The following is a 13,007-nucleotide window of genomic DNA, read 5'->3' on the forward strand; positions in this document are numbered from 1 at the left end:
CAGTACTTATTTAGTATTGGTTTTCTCTTCTAATGAAAAGTTGATAGTAAAGATCAAATAATAAGATTGACATATACTATTCATACACAATAAGTGTTAAAATATTGAAAATGGAAATTACCTGTTCGCCAGTGAAATTCTGAATAAAGGTCATATCCGTCGAATTAATAATTGAAACCTAAAATCATGGAAATTAGATGCTGCATCACCGAGAAGCAATAGAACAACAGCCAACTTTCAAGGTTATCTTTTTCTTCCACCATTCCCTCATTTCTATATGTGACGTGAGGACATAAACTGAGGACTCAAATGGGCAAAGTGGAGGCAGAGATCACAAATTCTAAAAGTCAACGAAGGCTTTTTATCCCAACAGGAGGGTTCTTTCCAGACAAAAGTTTTGCCCACTTCCCTGCAATGGAAAAAAAGAGTCCCCCCCTTCCTCAAATTGCCTTGTACTCCCTTCTAGAGCGGGGTTAGCTCCTAAAAGGTAAGAAACTCATTTGTGTCCTGGTATCTTCAATGTATTTGGATGGAAGGAACCCAGTGAACGGTTCCTCTGATTTCCAATTCCTTCTTCACTTATTCAATACACATTTATTAACCATCTACTGTGTACATAGCACTATACTAGTTAACACGCAAAATGTAAAGTAGGGGCAGCTAGGTGGCGCAGTGGATAGAGCACCGGCCCTGAAGTCAGGAGGACCTGAGTTCAAATCCGGCCTCAGACCAAACACTTGACACTCACTAGCTGTGTGACCCTAGGCAAGTCACTTAACCTCAACTGCCTAAAAATAAAAAATGAAAAAAAAACGTAAAGTGAAAATTAGAAATGGCCCCTGCCCCAAGCAGTGAGGTGGCCCATTGGATAGAATATTGGACTTGGGATCAGGATAATTTGAGTTCAAATGCAGCCTTAGACACTTGTCACTGTATGACCCTGGGCAAATCACTTAACCTCTGTTTACTCCAAATACAGCATCTATAAAATGGAAATAATAACAGTACCTACTTCCCAGGGTTGTTGTGAGGATCAAATGAGATAACCTATGTAAAGCCTTTTGTAAACCTTAAAGTGCTAATAAATATTCTTATTGCTGCTGTGGTTGCTATCATTTTCATTCATCTACACTGGTAGAGGAAATTTCTTCATGAGAAACTTCCTACACCAATGCAATCATAGGTCCAGACAAAAAAGATTTTATGCATATATGTGTAGATAAATGTAGGCATATGTGTGTAGGTGTATGTGTATAAAATATGTGGCATATGTGTATATACACAGAGAGATAGAGACAGAGCTAGAGAATGAGATAGAGATAGATAAAGATATGTCTTTGGTGAACCTAGAGATGCAGTCATGGTACTTACATATCCAAAATTCTGTGCACCTCTTGGAACACCAGCCAGGATTTCTGAAAGGAAAAATGGGTGGTTAGAAAGTGGACATGCTTATTTCATATTACCAGGTATGTGCTGGTCAAGGCAGAGCAGAATTTGCATACAAACTAAACACCACCTTGAAGTATGAAGTGTAACCTGAAGCCTGGTTTATATGCATGCTTTTATAACTTACCCCTAGTCCCATCTGTGCAGCTTTCAAGTTGATAAAAAATAAAAGGGAGAGCTCTACAGCCACAGCCTGCAGCCCCAGGGTAAAAACAGAGAGCTCCTGGACGTTCCCTCCCTCCACACGAGTGACTCCATTTTAGTACTTGGTGCCATGGTGCCAATCAAGTCTCTCTGGTTCCCTTTACTGCCCATCTCCTTGTGCTCTGGAAGGCTAAATATGGAAAGACGTGTTGTCCCAAATAGGAGAAATAAGCTGTTTTGCCCATCCTAGCAACACTAACTTTAACAAGCACCTCCTAGAACAGAGAGGCAGCTTTCAAAATAATCAATTGCTTTTCTTAGAGTATAAAAAGTCTGCTCTCTCCTCTGTTTGGGGCCCTTTCCTTTAGAGTGCTTCCCAGAGCTGTGTGTCTCTAAATAAACTTCTATCTGACCAGTTGTTTCAGGTGTATTCTTTGGGCTACCTCTTTTGAACCTGACGCCAGATGCCACTGCCCGCCCTGCATGGGCTCTAGAGGAGACAGGCCACCTCCTGCTGCTTTCCTACTTCAAAGGAGGTTCGGCTATCTCATTAACTGCTTGAGGGGTTCATATCCTTAACCTCCAGTGACTATTGCCTAAGAAGATGCCCTCACTTCCCAGCCCTTTCATCAGGTAGGGGAAAGATATTTGATCTTGGGGTCAGGAGACCTGTATTTGACTCCAATGATTTGGTGGAACCTTCCCTCAAATGCCATTTCCTACTCAGACAGTGAAAGGGTCTGGCTTCAGTGAAAGAGAGGGGGGACCCACAGGGGCCAAATTATTTGCTTGAGCTTAGCTCTGATGCATCTGATTGGATTACTGAGGATGTGGAATTACTCATTCTGTTTGACAGGCTTCTCTCCTCACCCCTTGTGTGGGACAATCTCATTGAGTAAATACTGAAGGCGGGTGGCCTATCGAGTCTTGGCCTGCCTGGAAGGTTTATATTTTCTTTTGAACTGATGAGGATGTTCTCAGATACTGGAATTTCAAAGGCAGTCTACCAAAGTTTCTGGAAATCACTAAAAACTTGGATCTGTTGTCTGAGTAGTCTTTATTTTAACAGCATTTGTGAGATTGAAAGGTAGCTGCTCTTTCCTAATCCCTTCCTCTAAGATCTATGGCTGGGGATCACCAATGCCTTCTCCTGGGTCAGAATTGAACAACAGCCCAAGAGTAAGGCTGTTCTTGATTTCTTTCCCACAACTGCTGAAGCCAACATCCTAAAACTGTTGTGCTCAGATTGTCTGGTGCTTTTTATCCTTTCCTTTGCAAAATCCCTGAGTGACTACAGGACTGAGATTCCCCACCCCCCACCCCCATAGTACTAGAGCTTTGGTCCTCTTTACAATCTCCGCCATTACTAGCTTCATCTCTTCTTGGCCACAAAACAAACCACCAAAAAATTCTGATATAAGAACTGGCTTGAATTAAGCAGATATTTTTGAGAAAATAAACAATCCCCCCCAAGTGAAGTCTAGCTAATTGCAGTATACTTTCTATGTTTCTGCATTATGTGCAGTATCAACATATGACTGATAAAAGGACTATCTGTATTCCTACAGATGACTGTATTTAACATGTTCTAAATTTTATCCTTCAAAGAATATGAATTAGAGCAGGTAGATGGACAGCAGTTACTAGTACACCAGAGACATAACTATTAGTGGCCTGGACTGTATGGAGAACACTTGGTCTCTCATCCTAGATCTGTTACTAAATACATAATGCTGTCCAAATCATTAAGCATTTGGCAAATCCTCTATCCAGAACCCAAGAAAGATGCCCTCTCTTCCCAGCTCTTTCATCAATCTAGGGGAAAGAGTTTTGGTTTGGGGGTCAGGAGACCTAAATTTGACTCAAAGCGCTAGCATTTACCAGCCTTGTGAAGTCAACCTGGGCAACTTTCAGTACTTTTCCTCTCCAGGACTCAGTTTCCTTATATGTAAAATGAGAAGGTTGGACTAACTGACCTCCAAAGTTCCTTCTACCTCTTGGTCCATGTTCTGATGATCCTAACTCCCTCAGCCTCTTTGGGCTTCAGTTTTTTTCATTTGTAAAATGTGCATAATGAAACTAACACTTCCTATCAATACTGGGGGGAAGAAAGAGTTCTCTGTCATCCTTATAGCAACCCATGCAATATCTCCTACCTTGCTGAGAATCTCCAGTAAATTCCCCAGCAGCAACTGAATATCCTGTAAATAAACAAACAAATACAAAATAAATGAATGAACAAGTCTTAGCTGGGAAGACTGACAAATAAACTATTTAGAGAGAAATGTGCAGAGTTAAGCACTTCCAGGCTCCTCCTCTATTTGGAGAGCTCTAGAAACTTTACAAAAGAGGAAGTCTGAGACTGGAGAAAGAAAAGCATTAGTCAAGTTAACATGTGTGTGCTCCCTCTATAAAAAGCAATAAAGCTAGGCTACGGATCACTATGAAGAACACAGCAACATCACAGCTCCTAGCTACTCAATCACAGGACAACGCACATGCAAAATATTTGGCCACATTTTTATTGCTCTCAACATGGCTTCATGTAGCAAGCTATAGGAATCTCCAGAACTCTAATTCTGTCTTATATTTAGAAATACTTGGGCAACAGCCCTTCAATTAATTCACTTCAATTCAGCTTAACAAGCATTTATTAAGCACCTACTATGTTTGCTAAGCCCTCTGCTAGGTACCAGAATATAAGTACAAAAATAAAACCATTTATGCCCCAAGGTCCACTCTATGGGAATGGGGAAACAACATATATACATATAAATAAATACCAAATAGATCCAAAGTAATTTCAGGGTTGGGGAAGAGCACTAACAATGGAGGGGAGAAAGGAAGATCAGGAAAGACTTCCTATACTTGGCAGTTGAGCTGAGCCTTGAAGGAAGCTAGAGATTCCAAGAGGTGAGCAGGGATAGCATTCCATACATGAGGGAGAATGTGGACTAAGATAGAGAGGAAAAAAATGGGATGTTGCATACAATCAATAATGTCAAATCTTTGAAATTAATGATGACAAAAGGAACCTGAGAGGTCCTCTAGTCCAGTCCTCTCATCCTGCAGATGAGAAAACTGAGGCTCAGAGAGATTAAGGGAATTCCTCAGGGTCATAGCACAAGGAAGCATCAGAGTTGGGATTTAATCTCAGGGCCTCTTAGTGTCTTTTCCATTTACCACTGCTACTGACCTTCCATTATATCAGAATGTGTGCATGTTACCTAGTGTGGCTAACCCAAGTGATTTAGGAATGCTTTTCGGAAAAGGCAAGTCGATAGATCTAATAGGAAAAGAAGGTAGCCTCTCCCTGACATGACCATAAAGTCAAAGGATTTCACATCAGTCATTGGTGAGACTTGCATCTCTAGCCAAGAGCAATTGCAAAAACCTCCAAGAGTCAATGAATCTTACCAAGGTAGCTGTCATCATAGGACGCTGGAGCAACTTCAGTTTGTTTTTCTCGAGTTAGTTTCCTTAGAATATCCTTGAATGAGTAATTGGCAATGATGTCGGCAATGCTGGCTGTAATCACCTGGCCTGGGGTCAAAAAACTTCACATGTTAAAAGAAAGCAAGGAGGAACCATGTTTCCTATAACCCCATCCAAAAAAAAAGCCATGCAGTCTACTGAAACACTTGGTCCTCTGCATACATGGAGGGAACTATTGATGATCTCTGGAGTCACAAGAAAAACTACAACAGAATACATACATCAGAATTCTGATTAGAATAAATAACTATATAGTAAATCAGTATGTTTTGGATTATTCTAATTCTGAATCTGCTAAGTCAACTTGAACCACCTTGGGCTACCAGGTATAACATGTACCATCATATTTGGAAACACATCTCAGACATCTAACAGTTCCCCACCATGGCTTTTTTTATACCCATTTCAATACAACTACTGTATTAATATTAATTTGCCTTTATAGAGTCTTCTACTTTCCTTTTAACTGGATTATAGTCCTTTGTGACAGATTGCACAACTATTATGAACACTTCTCCCTCCTACTTTTTTAAAGAGTGCTGGACCCACAGTCAAGAACAACTTGGATTCAAATCCAGTCTCAGACGCTAACTAGCTTTGTGACCCTGGAAAAGTCATTCAACCTGTTCTATCTCGGTTTCTTCAACTTCAAAATGCAGACAGAAATAGCATCTACCTCTCAGGGTTATTATGAGGATGAAATTAGATCATATTTGTAAAGTGCTTTGCAAACCTAAAGCTTTACAGAAATAGTAAATAGTAGTTATTAACTGAGGAGGAAACTGATGCTCAGTGATTTGACTTGCTTAAGATTACAAAGCTAGTAAAGTCAGCATCAATCAGTTTATCAACAAGCATTTGTGCTGATCATTGGGGATACATAGAGAAAGAAAGAAGGAAGAAAAAAGAAAGAAAGGAAAAAGGAAGAGAAAGAAAGAAGGAAGGAAGAAAGAAAGGGAGGAAAGAAAGAAGAGAAAAAGAAAGCAAGCAGGCAGGAAAGAAAAGAAGGAAGTAATGAAGGAACGGAAGGAGAGAAGGAGGGAAGAAGATAAAAGGGAGGAAGAAAAACAGGAAGGAAGGGAGGAAGGAAGGAAGAATGGAAAGAAGGGAGGAAGGGGAAAAGGGAGAAAGGAAGAGAGGAAGGAAAGGAAGAATACAGGAAGGAAGAATGAAAAGAAGAAAGAATGGAAGAAAGACAGAGAGACAGAGACAAAGAGAGAGAGAGAGAGAGAGAGAGGTAGAGAGAGAGCCCCTGCTCTTGAGAAGCTTCTATTCCATGGCAGTACCCATTGAACTTAACCATGCTCTTCTGACTGAGTGGAGAGTCTGCTGTTTGGCCACACTGAGTTTAGGATGAGCATCTAAAGTAAGAATGTGATCTGGTAATTTCCTGTCTTTCAGAGGGAAGATATTAAATCTGTCAATTTGGGGATACGCTCTGTAAAGGCCAACATGTAATCATGAATTTCAAAGCCAAATTTCTCCCTCAGTGAATTAACACATGGTTCCCACACTAGTTGGGACCGGAGCAAGTAAAACAAGGAAACAGGGCCATAAACCTGATTCGATGGCTATGATTTAAAGGACTATTCTGAGTCAGACAATGGTGATTACTCATGCCTTGTCCAGGGAGAACAATGCTATAGCATTTGCCAAGTTTTTCAGGCCTTGGTGGGGGGTTGTGGGGGGGAAACTTGCTTTTAGATATTCCTAATAATTCTCACATTAAACTTGGATGCAGCCATGAAACCAACTCAAAGCTGTAAATTTTCTCAAGAAAAAACAAATGCTTTCATTGGTGTGGAGAAAAGTCATGGTACAGAAACTCTCTTCTCAGATACAGATTGGCCATTGTCTGCACATTGTAGTCTGAAAGAATTTTTAGGAGCCTTGAGAGGTTAAGAACTCTCCCTTCAGTTACTTAGTTAGTTGATACAGGACATAAACCCATGTCTTTAGAAGCCTACTCCCCCAGATGAGATGCCACGCTACCTTGATTGCACTCACTAAGGCAATATTTCCTTAAAGCACCTCTATTAGCTTTGGCTCTGCTTAGTGAAAATAAAGGAAAATGTGGTGTTGATTGAGGGAAAATAATGATTGGGAAAAGATCTTAGAACATAATTTTATTTCTTTAGTTTTCCAATCCTTTTGCTGCCTCAAATATTTTGATTGTTTTGTTTAAAAAAAGAAATTAATAAGAAAACACAAGATGTCGATTTATTTGGTCTTAGTATTCCTATGGGGATGGTCATAAGGGGTGGTTAATTTAATTATAACATGATTTCAAAACATCATTTGCATAGTCAAGTACAGACTCGATGAATGCAGATATAAAATTAAATGTAATTAAAGTACAACTTCTGGTATCATTTGTGCCTCATAATTGTATTTTATTGGTATCCACCAAATGTGGATTTCTTCTATGCCAACAAAACCTACCTTGCCAGTAAAAACTGCCAGGTCCTCCCACTATAAGATCTCCATTCTATAAAAAAGAAACAAACAGTATTGACATTAATTTTTAAAATTATTAATGTATAGTAAACTATTAAGAAATTTAAAAGTCTCAGTACAGTGTCTGCAACATAGTAGGTACTTAATAAACACTTAACTTTGTGTGTGTGTGTGTGAAAATTTATCATCAAAAGGAACTTCTTTGCCAATCATATTAACATGGAGTTAAGAGTAATAGCTGATATGTGTTTTGTGCTTTAAAGTTTTCAAAGCATTTTCTAGACATTACTTCCCTTGAGTCCCATAGCAACCCTACGATGTAGGTTGTACAGATTGTATTGTCTCCATTTTATATATGAGAAAACTGAGGTTTGGAAAGGTAAATGACTTGCCTATGGTCACATGGCTCATAAATTTCAAAGGCAGGATTCAAACCCAGGTTTCTCTTGGCCTCACTGCAGATATCTAGGCTAATTTTCTTTCTTTTCTTTGGCTCTGATTTATTCAGAAGAAAGATCCGTTTCACAGATTTAAAATTAAGCTATCATTAAGAACACAGCTAAGTTATATATTTTAAAGCAATCTGAATTAATGAGGCAAATGGGATTCTTTCTTAGGAATGAGTGAATTCATCTCCCTGGGACTGTGTCACAAAAACAAACTACTTTAACTCCATATAATAATGCACATGATCATTTGAATCTCAAGAATGAGGCTCAAATTAATCTCAGGCTTGTGTGACGAGAATGAATGTGGCTATACAACAGGCTCCCACTTTTTTTCTTTTCTTTTTCTTTTTTTTCTTCTTTTCTTGATGTCTGCAATTACTGTACCATGAAGTTCTGGCTCTCCAGAGTGACAACCATCCTCATGCCCTCAGCCCATCCTGACTGTAATCATGATCACCCCCAAATTCAATGGGAAAAGATCTATAGGAAAACAGTCTGTAGGCTGCTAGTATTCTTGATATTATCTGTGAGGCTCACATAGATGTTCCTCCCCGCCCCCATTCCAACTGCATTTTACTTTGATCTAACACTTATCAAAAAGGTTATGAATTTGGATACTCATACATAATATATTTAATATTTATTAGAGGCAGCACAGAAAAAGTTTCAGAGACAAAGATGGTTATCTTTTCAAAATAAAGATTTATGAGTTAGTATAAACACACAATGATTTTTTTTCTATTAAAAACATAAATGGCATCTGAACAAGCTAGCAGGAAAAGTAACCGATTTGAGGAGAGTTTCCAAAACAAACAGATGAATTAAGTGTTGCCTGAAAGCCACAAGTGAAGCAAATCTCACCTTATAAAAATCCAGACTAAAGCCTGCTTGACAGTAACCCTGGCCTTCGGGGTCAGCATTGCCTGCAAAGATCAAAACAGGGAACTGTTAGAATATGGACCCCAAAGGATGTCTTCTTTCTGCTCATGTTAGAATGTCCCCATTGCTTTTTACCAGGACTACCAGCAACACAATCTATATGTTTGACTTTGTAGTTTTCTTTTCATTCCCTATTAATAGTCTCTTGGCACTTCGGAATGGATTTATTTGTCTAAATATCAGTGGGCTGCTATGGGTAATTGAGCACGTCAGTCAGACAAGTCATTATCTTTAGCTTCACAAATCATATTTATAGGGAATAAAAGGTAGTTTTGTGGGTTTTTTTCCTTGCAGGGTTATAGCAAGTCCTCTAAATAAAGCTATGGTCCTTTGGTAAAATGCTGGAATTGCCTGTGCTCTGGTCCAGCTTCAGAGGCTTACTTATTAGTTGTGTGACCCTGGATAAGTCAAATAACTTAGGTGCAAAATGGAGTTAATACTATCACCTCCCTCACAGTATTGTTGTAAAGGTTTCAGGATCAAAGACTTAGAGTTGGGAAAAGCCCTTACAGGGCAGCTAATTCAACCTGTGGATTTTATAGAAAAGGAAATTAGATTCCACGGAGGTTGAAATTGTCCAATGTGACACAGGTAGTAAGTGGCAGAGTCAGGATTTGAATTCAGGTCCTTTGACTCCCAAGCCAGCATGCTTTTCCCTATACCCACAGTGCCTCCAAATTCCCAAATGGGATAAGATCTGCTGAGTGCTTTGGAAATCTTATGTCATTATGTAAATATTTACTAATTATTATATAATTCAATCAGAATAGATATCCTGGAATTGAAGTGCATTGATTTGCTCACTCTCAGGGAAGGCTCACATGTCAAACCTAGCAGGAAATGTCTTATTATAAAGTAGGAACAGAATAATTTGACAATCACCATGAATGTACATCCAATGGCAACAGGGGCACAATTAAGTGTTTCAGTGTCCATGATAGGAGGAAGTCATAATGCTCACAAGAAGTTTAACTGTGGTGATTCTATGGCCTTATGATTTAGGCACTTTGGGATGTGACATTTCAGGTCATAAGGCTCACGCCATAGTGTAACACATTTTACATACTCAAGTAAAATTCACTATGTAGGGTCTGGCTTTGCTCCTTTAAGAGGTGATTTAACTAATGAATTACAACACAACACCATGAACATTTATTCAGTCACCGTGCTAAGTGCTGGCAATACTAAAAGAGGCAAAAGACAGTCCCTGCCCTCAAGGAGCTTACAATCTAATGGGGGAAGACAGCGTGCAAGCAAATATATACGAAACAAGCTATATACAGGATAAACAGAAAATAATTAACAGAGGAGAAGTACTAGAATGAAGAGGGGCTGGGGAAGGCTTTTAGGATTTGAGTTGGGATGTAAAGGGAGTTGGGACATACAGGAAGCCCGCGAATAGGAAGCAGAGCATTCTGGGCATGGAAGACAGCCAGAGAGAATGCTGGGAGTTGAGAGATGGAAGGTCTTGTTTGTGGAATAGCCAGATGTGTCACTAGATTAAAGAGTATACATTGAAGAGTAAGGTATAAGAAGACTGAAAAGATAGGAAGGGGCTAGGTTAGGAAAGGCTTTGAACACCAAACAGCATTTTGTATTTGCTCCTAAAGGCATTACAAAGCCATTGGAGTTTACTGAGCTCCTATGGAGGTAACATGATCAGACCTGAGTTTTAGGAAAATCGCTTGAGTGGATGATGGATTGGAGTTGGGAGAGACCTGAGGCAGGCAGACCCACCAGTAGCTACTGCAGTAGTCCAGATATGAGGTGTTGGGGGCCTGTACCAGGGTGGTGGCAGTGCCAGAGGAGAGAAGGAGGCATACTCGGGAGATGCTGCAAAGATGAAATCAGCAGGCCTTGGCAACAGCTTGCATATGGGGGCGAATCACCAACAAGGCCAACTTACAGGACCAGGGGTCAAGAGCTGGAAGGGACCTCAGACGCTATGTGGTCCAACGCTTCATTTTTAAAATGAGGAAATCGAGCCTGAGGAGGATAAGTGACTTGGCTATTAAGTGAGAGCCTGAGGTAATATTTGAACTCAAGTCCTCTGCCTCCCGAACCAGTGCCCACAAGGTCCTTCCCCCAAGCAGGCAGCCTCACACATGGAACCCAAAGCCAGCCCTATTGCACGGCTTCAGAGGATGTGGGATCAGAGCCCCTCCTCCCAAACTCTGACTATTCATAAATTGTAACTTGAAAGAGTCACCACAGCTTTGGAAGGTGTCTAAATTATAACCAGAATGTAGCTTCAGCATGGGCAAAAACTGAATTCTTTAGAGAGCGTGTGGCAAACATGTGAATAATTACTCTTTTTTTTTTTGGTCAGGATAGAAATGGAAATGAGAGGGCCAGGAAGGAAGCACACATCATCATCACATCATCAAGGAAAAAATTTATCGGTTGGGCATGTAGGGCCATTCCCATACTTTCCAACTGGGCTTGGCCTTCCCATCCTTTCTGAGGACAGACTCTGCTCTTTCTCCATTTGCTTGGTGCTCTAGAACTACGTCTGGCATTCACTCATCTCCCATTCTTTCCAGATGTTCCACCAATTTCTTTCCATAATTTCCTATCTTGTGGACTATATTTACCACTTTTCATCTTTCCCTGGACTGACTTTTATGGCATATGTGTATGAAGCACAACAAATGGGTGGCCTCTGACTTCTGGGTGCCATTTTTTCTTGAAGTTCATGAGTGTGTGTGTGTGTGTGTGTGTGTGTGTGAGAGAGAGAGAGAGAGAGAGAGAGACAGAGAGAGACAGACAGAGAGAGAGAGAAAGAGAGAGACAGAGGGAGAGACAGAGAGAGAGACAGAGAGAGAGAGTAGGAGAGCATTTGTGTGTGAGAGTATGTGAGTGTGTGTGAGTGTGACTATATGTATGAGTGGGAGTATGAGTGTGTGTGAGATTGAGTGTGTATATATTAAAAACTGTACTTCAAATAGTATATAAAGGAAAAGTTCCATGGAAAAAAGTTTTCTCTGGACATTGGATAATAAATATAAATTCTTTCCTTTGCAGAAAGGATTAGTTATCATTTAGTTTTTACAGGGTGACCTAAAAAACTTAATGCAGCTTTAAGTTTTCATAGCTTAAAACTGCACTAAGACTTTTGGGACACTATATTGAGGGGCAGCTAGGTAGTGAATGGATAGGGCAGCAAGCCTAAACTCAGAAATACTCCTCTTCTTGAGTTCAAATCCAGCCTCAGACACTTAGTAGCTATGTGACCCTGGGCAAGTCACTTAACCCCGTTTGTCTCAGTTTCTTCATCTGTAAAATGAGCTGGAGAAGGAGATGGTAAACTACTTTAGTATCTTTGCCAAGAAAACGACAAATAGAGTCAGAAAAAGTTGGATACAACTGAAAAATGACTCAACAACAACAAAAAAAAAATATTGGATGGGTTCCATAAAAGGAAATATCTCTTCTCCCAAAACACCAGTGCAATCTGCAGTTGTGTATGAGGATCACAGACTTAGAGGCCAGAAGTGACTGTAGCAGTTATCCAAATGACCCTCTTCATTTTACAGATGGTAAAACTGAGGTTCAGAGAGGTTGTTAAGTGACTTGTTCAAAGTCATAAAAGTAGTAAGTGACAGGGTTCGGACTGGAACTCATGTCTTCTCACTCCCAATTCACAGTCCTTTCCACTCTACTATTCTACATCCCAGGCTATAAGCAGCACCCTGATACCCAAGAAAAACAGGAAGCAAAGAGTACATGAGCCATTTTCTTCCTTCATCATGACTGCACTGAAGGCCTGTATGTGTAAGTCATGAAGAAGTTCCATGTGAAGGGGAAAGTTAACTTCATACTGATCAATGTGGTGATAACATTATTGAAGACCATCTTGAGAAGTTAACAAGACCGGCTTCTCTGACTCCTGTTTGAAAAATGTCATCGCAGATGTTTCAGCTCCATGACCAGATGACCATGAAAAGTGGGTGTTTCATGTCAGTGAGCTGGGAGCACATTAGGAACCAAGAGGCATTTTTTATGGGCTTTTATAGGACAGTAGAACTACCATTAACTGAGGAGAAGCCCCAGAGGCACAGAAATGGATGGTTA

The 13,007-nt window shown here is 40.1% G+C and overlaps 1 protein-coding gene across 2 annotated transcripts in view; it reads right to left on the reverse strand.

The window, feature by feature from the left end:
- Window positions 1-13,007, reverse strand: part of ITGA8 (integrin subunit alpha 8) — a 207,745-nt gene that overhangs the window by 151,129 nt on the left and 43,609 nt on the right. For both annotated transcript variants that reach the window (XM_027847948.1, XM_027847949.1), the window contains exons 5-10: window positions 8,856-8,917; window positions 7,531-7,576; window positions 5,011-5,136; window positions 3,750-3,794; window positions 1,372-1,415; window positions 122-178 (exon numbers count right to left, since the gene is read on the reverse strand). In XM_027847948.1, the coding sequence (XP_027703749.1) occupies window positions 122-178; window positions 1,372-1,415; window positions 3,750-3,794; window positions 5,011-5,136; window positions 7,531-7,576; window positions 8,856-8,917 (380 nt within the window). The remainder of the gene's footprint in view (window positions 1-121; window positions 179-1,371; window positions 1,416-3,749; window positions 3,795-5,010; window positions 5,137-7,530; window positions 7,577-8,855; window positions 8,918-13,007) is intronic.

The sequence above is a fragment of the Vombatus ursinus genome, unplaced genomic scaffold (genome assembly GCF_900497805.2).
Source record: "Vombatus ursinus unplaced genomic scaffold, bare-nosed wombat genome assembly UNPS02005459.1, whole genome shotgun sequence".
NCBI lineage: Eukaryota > Metazoa > Chordata > Mammalia > Diprotodontia > Vombatidae > Vombatus > Vombatus ursinus.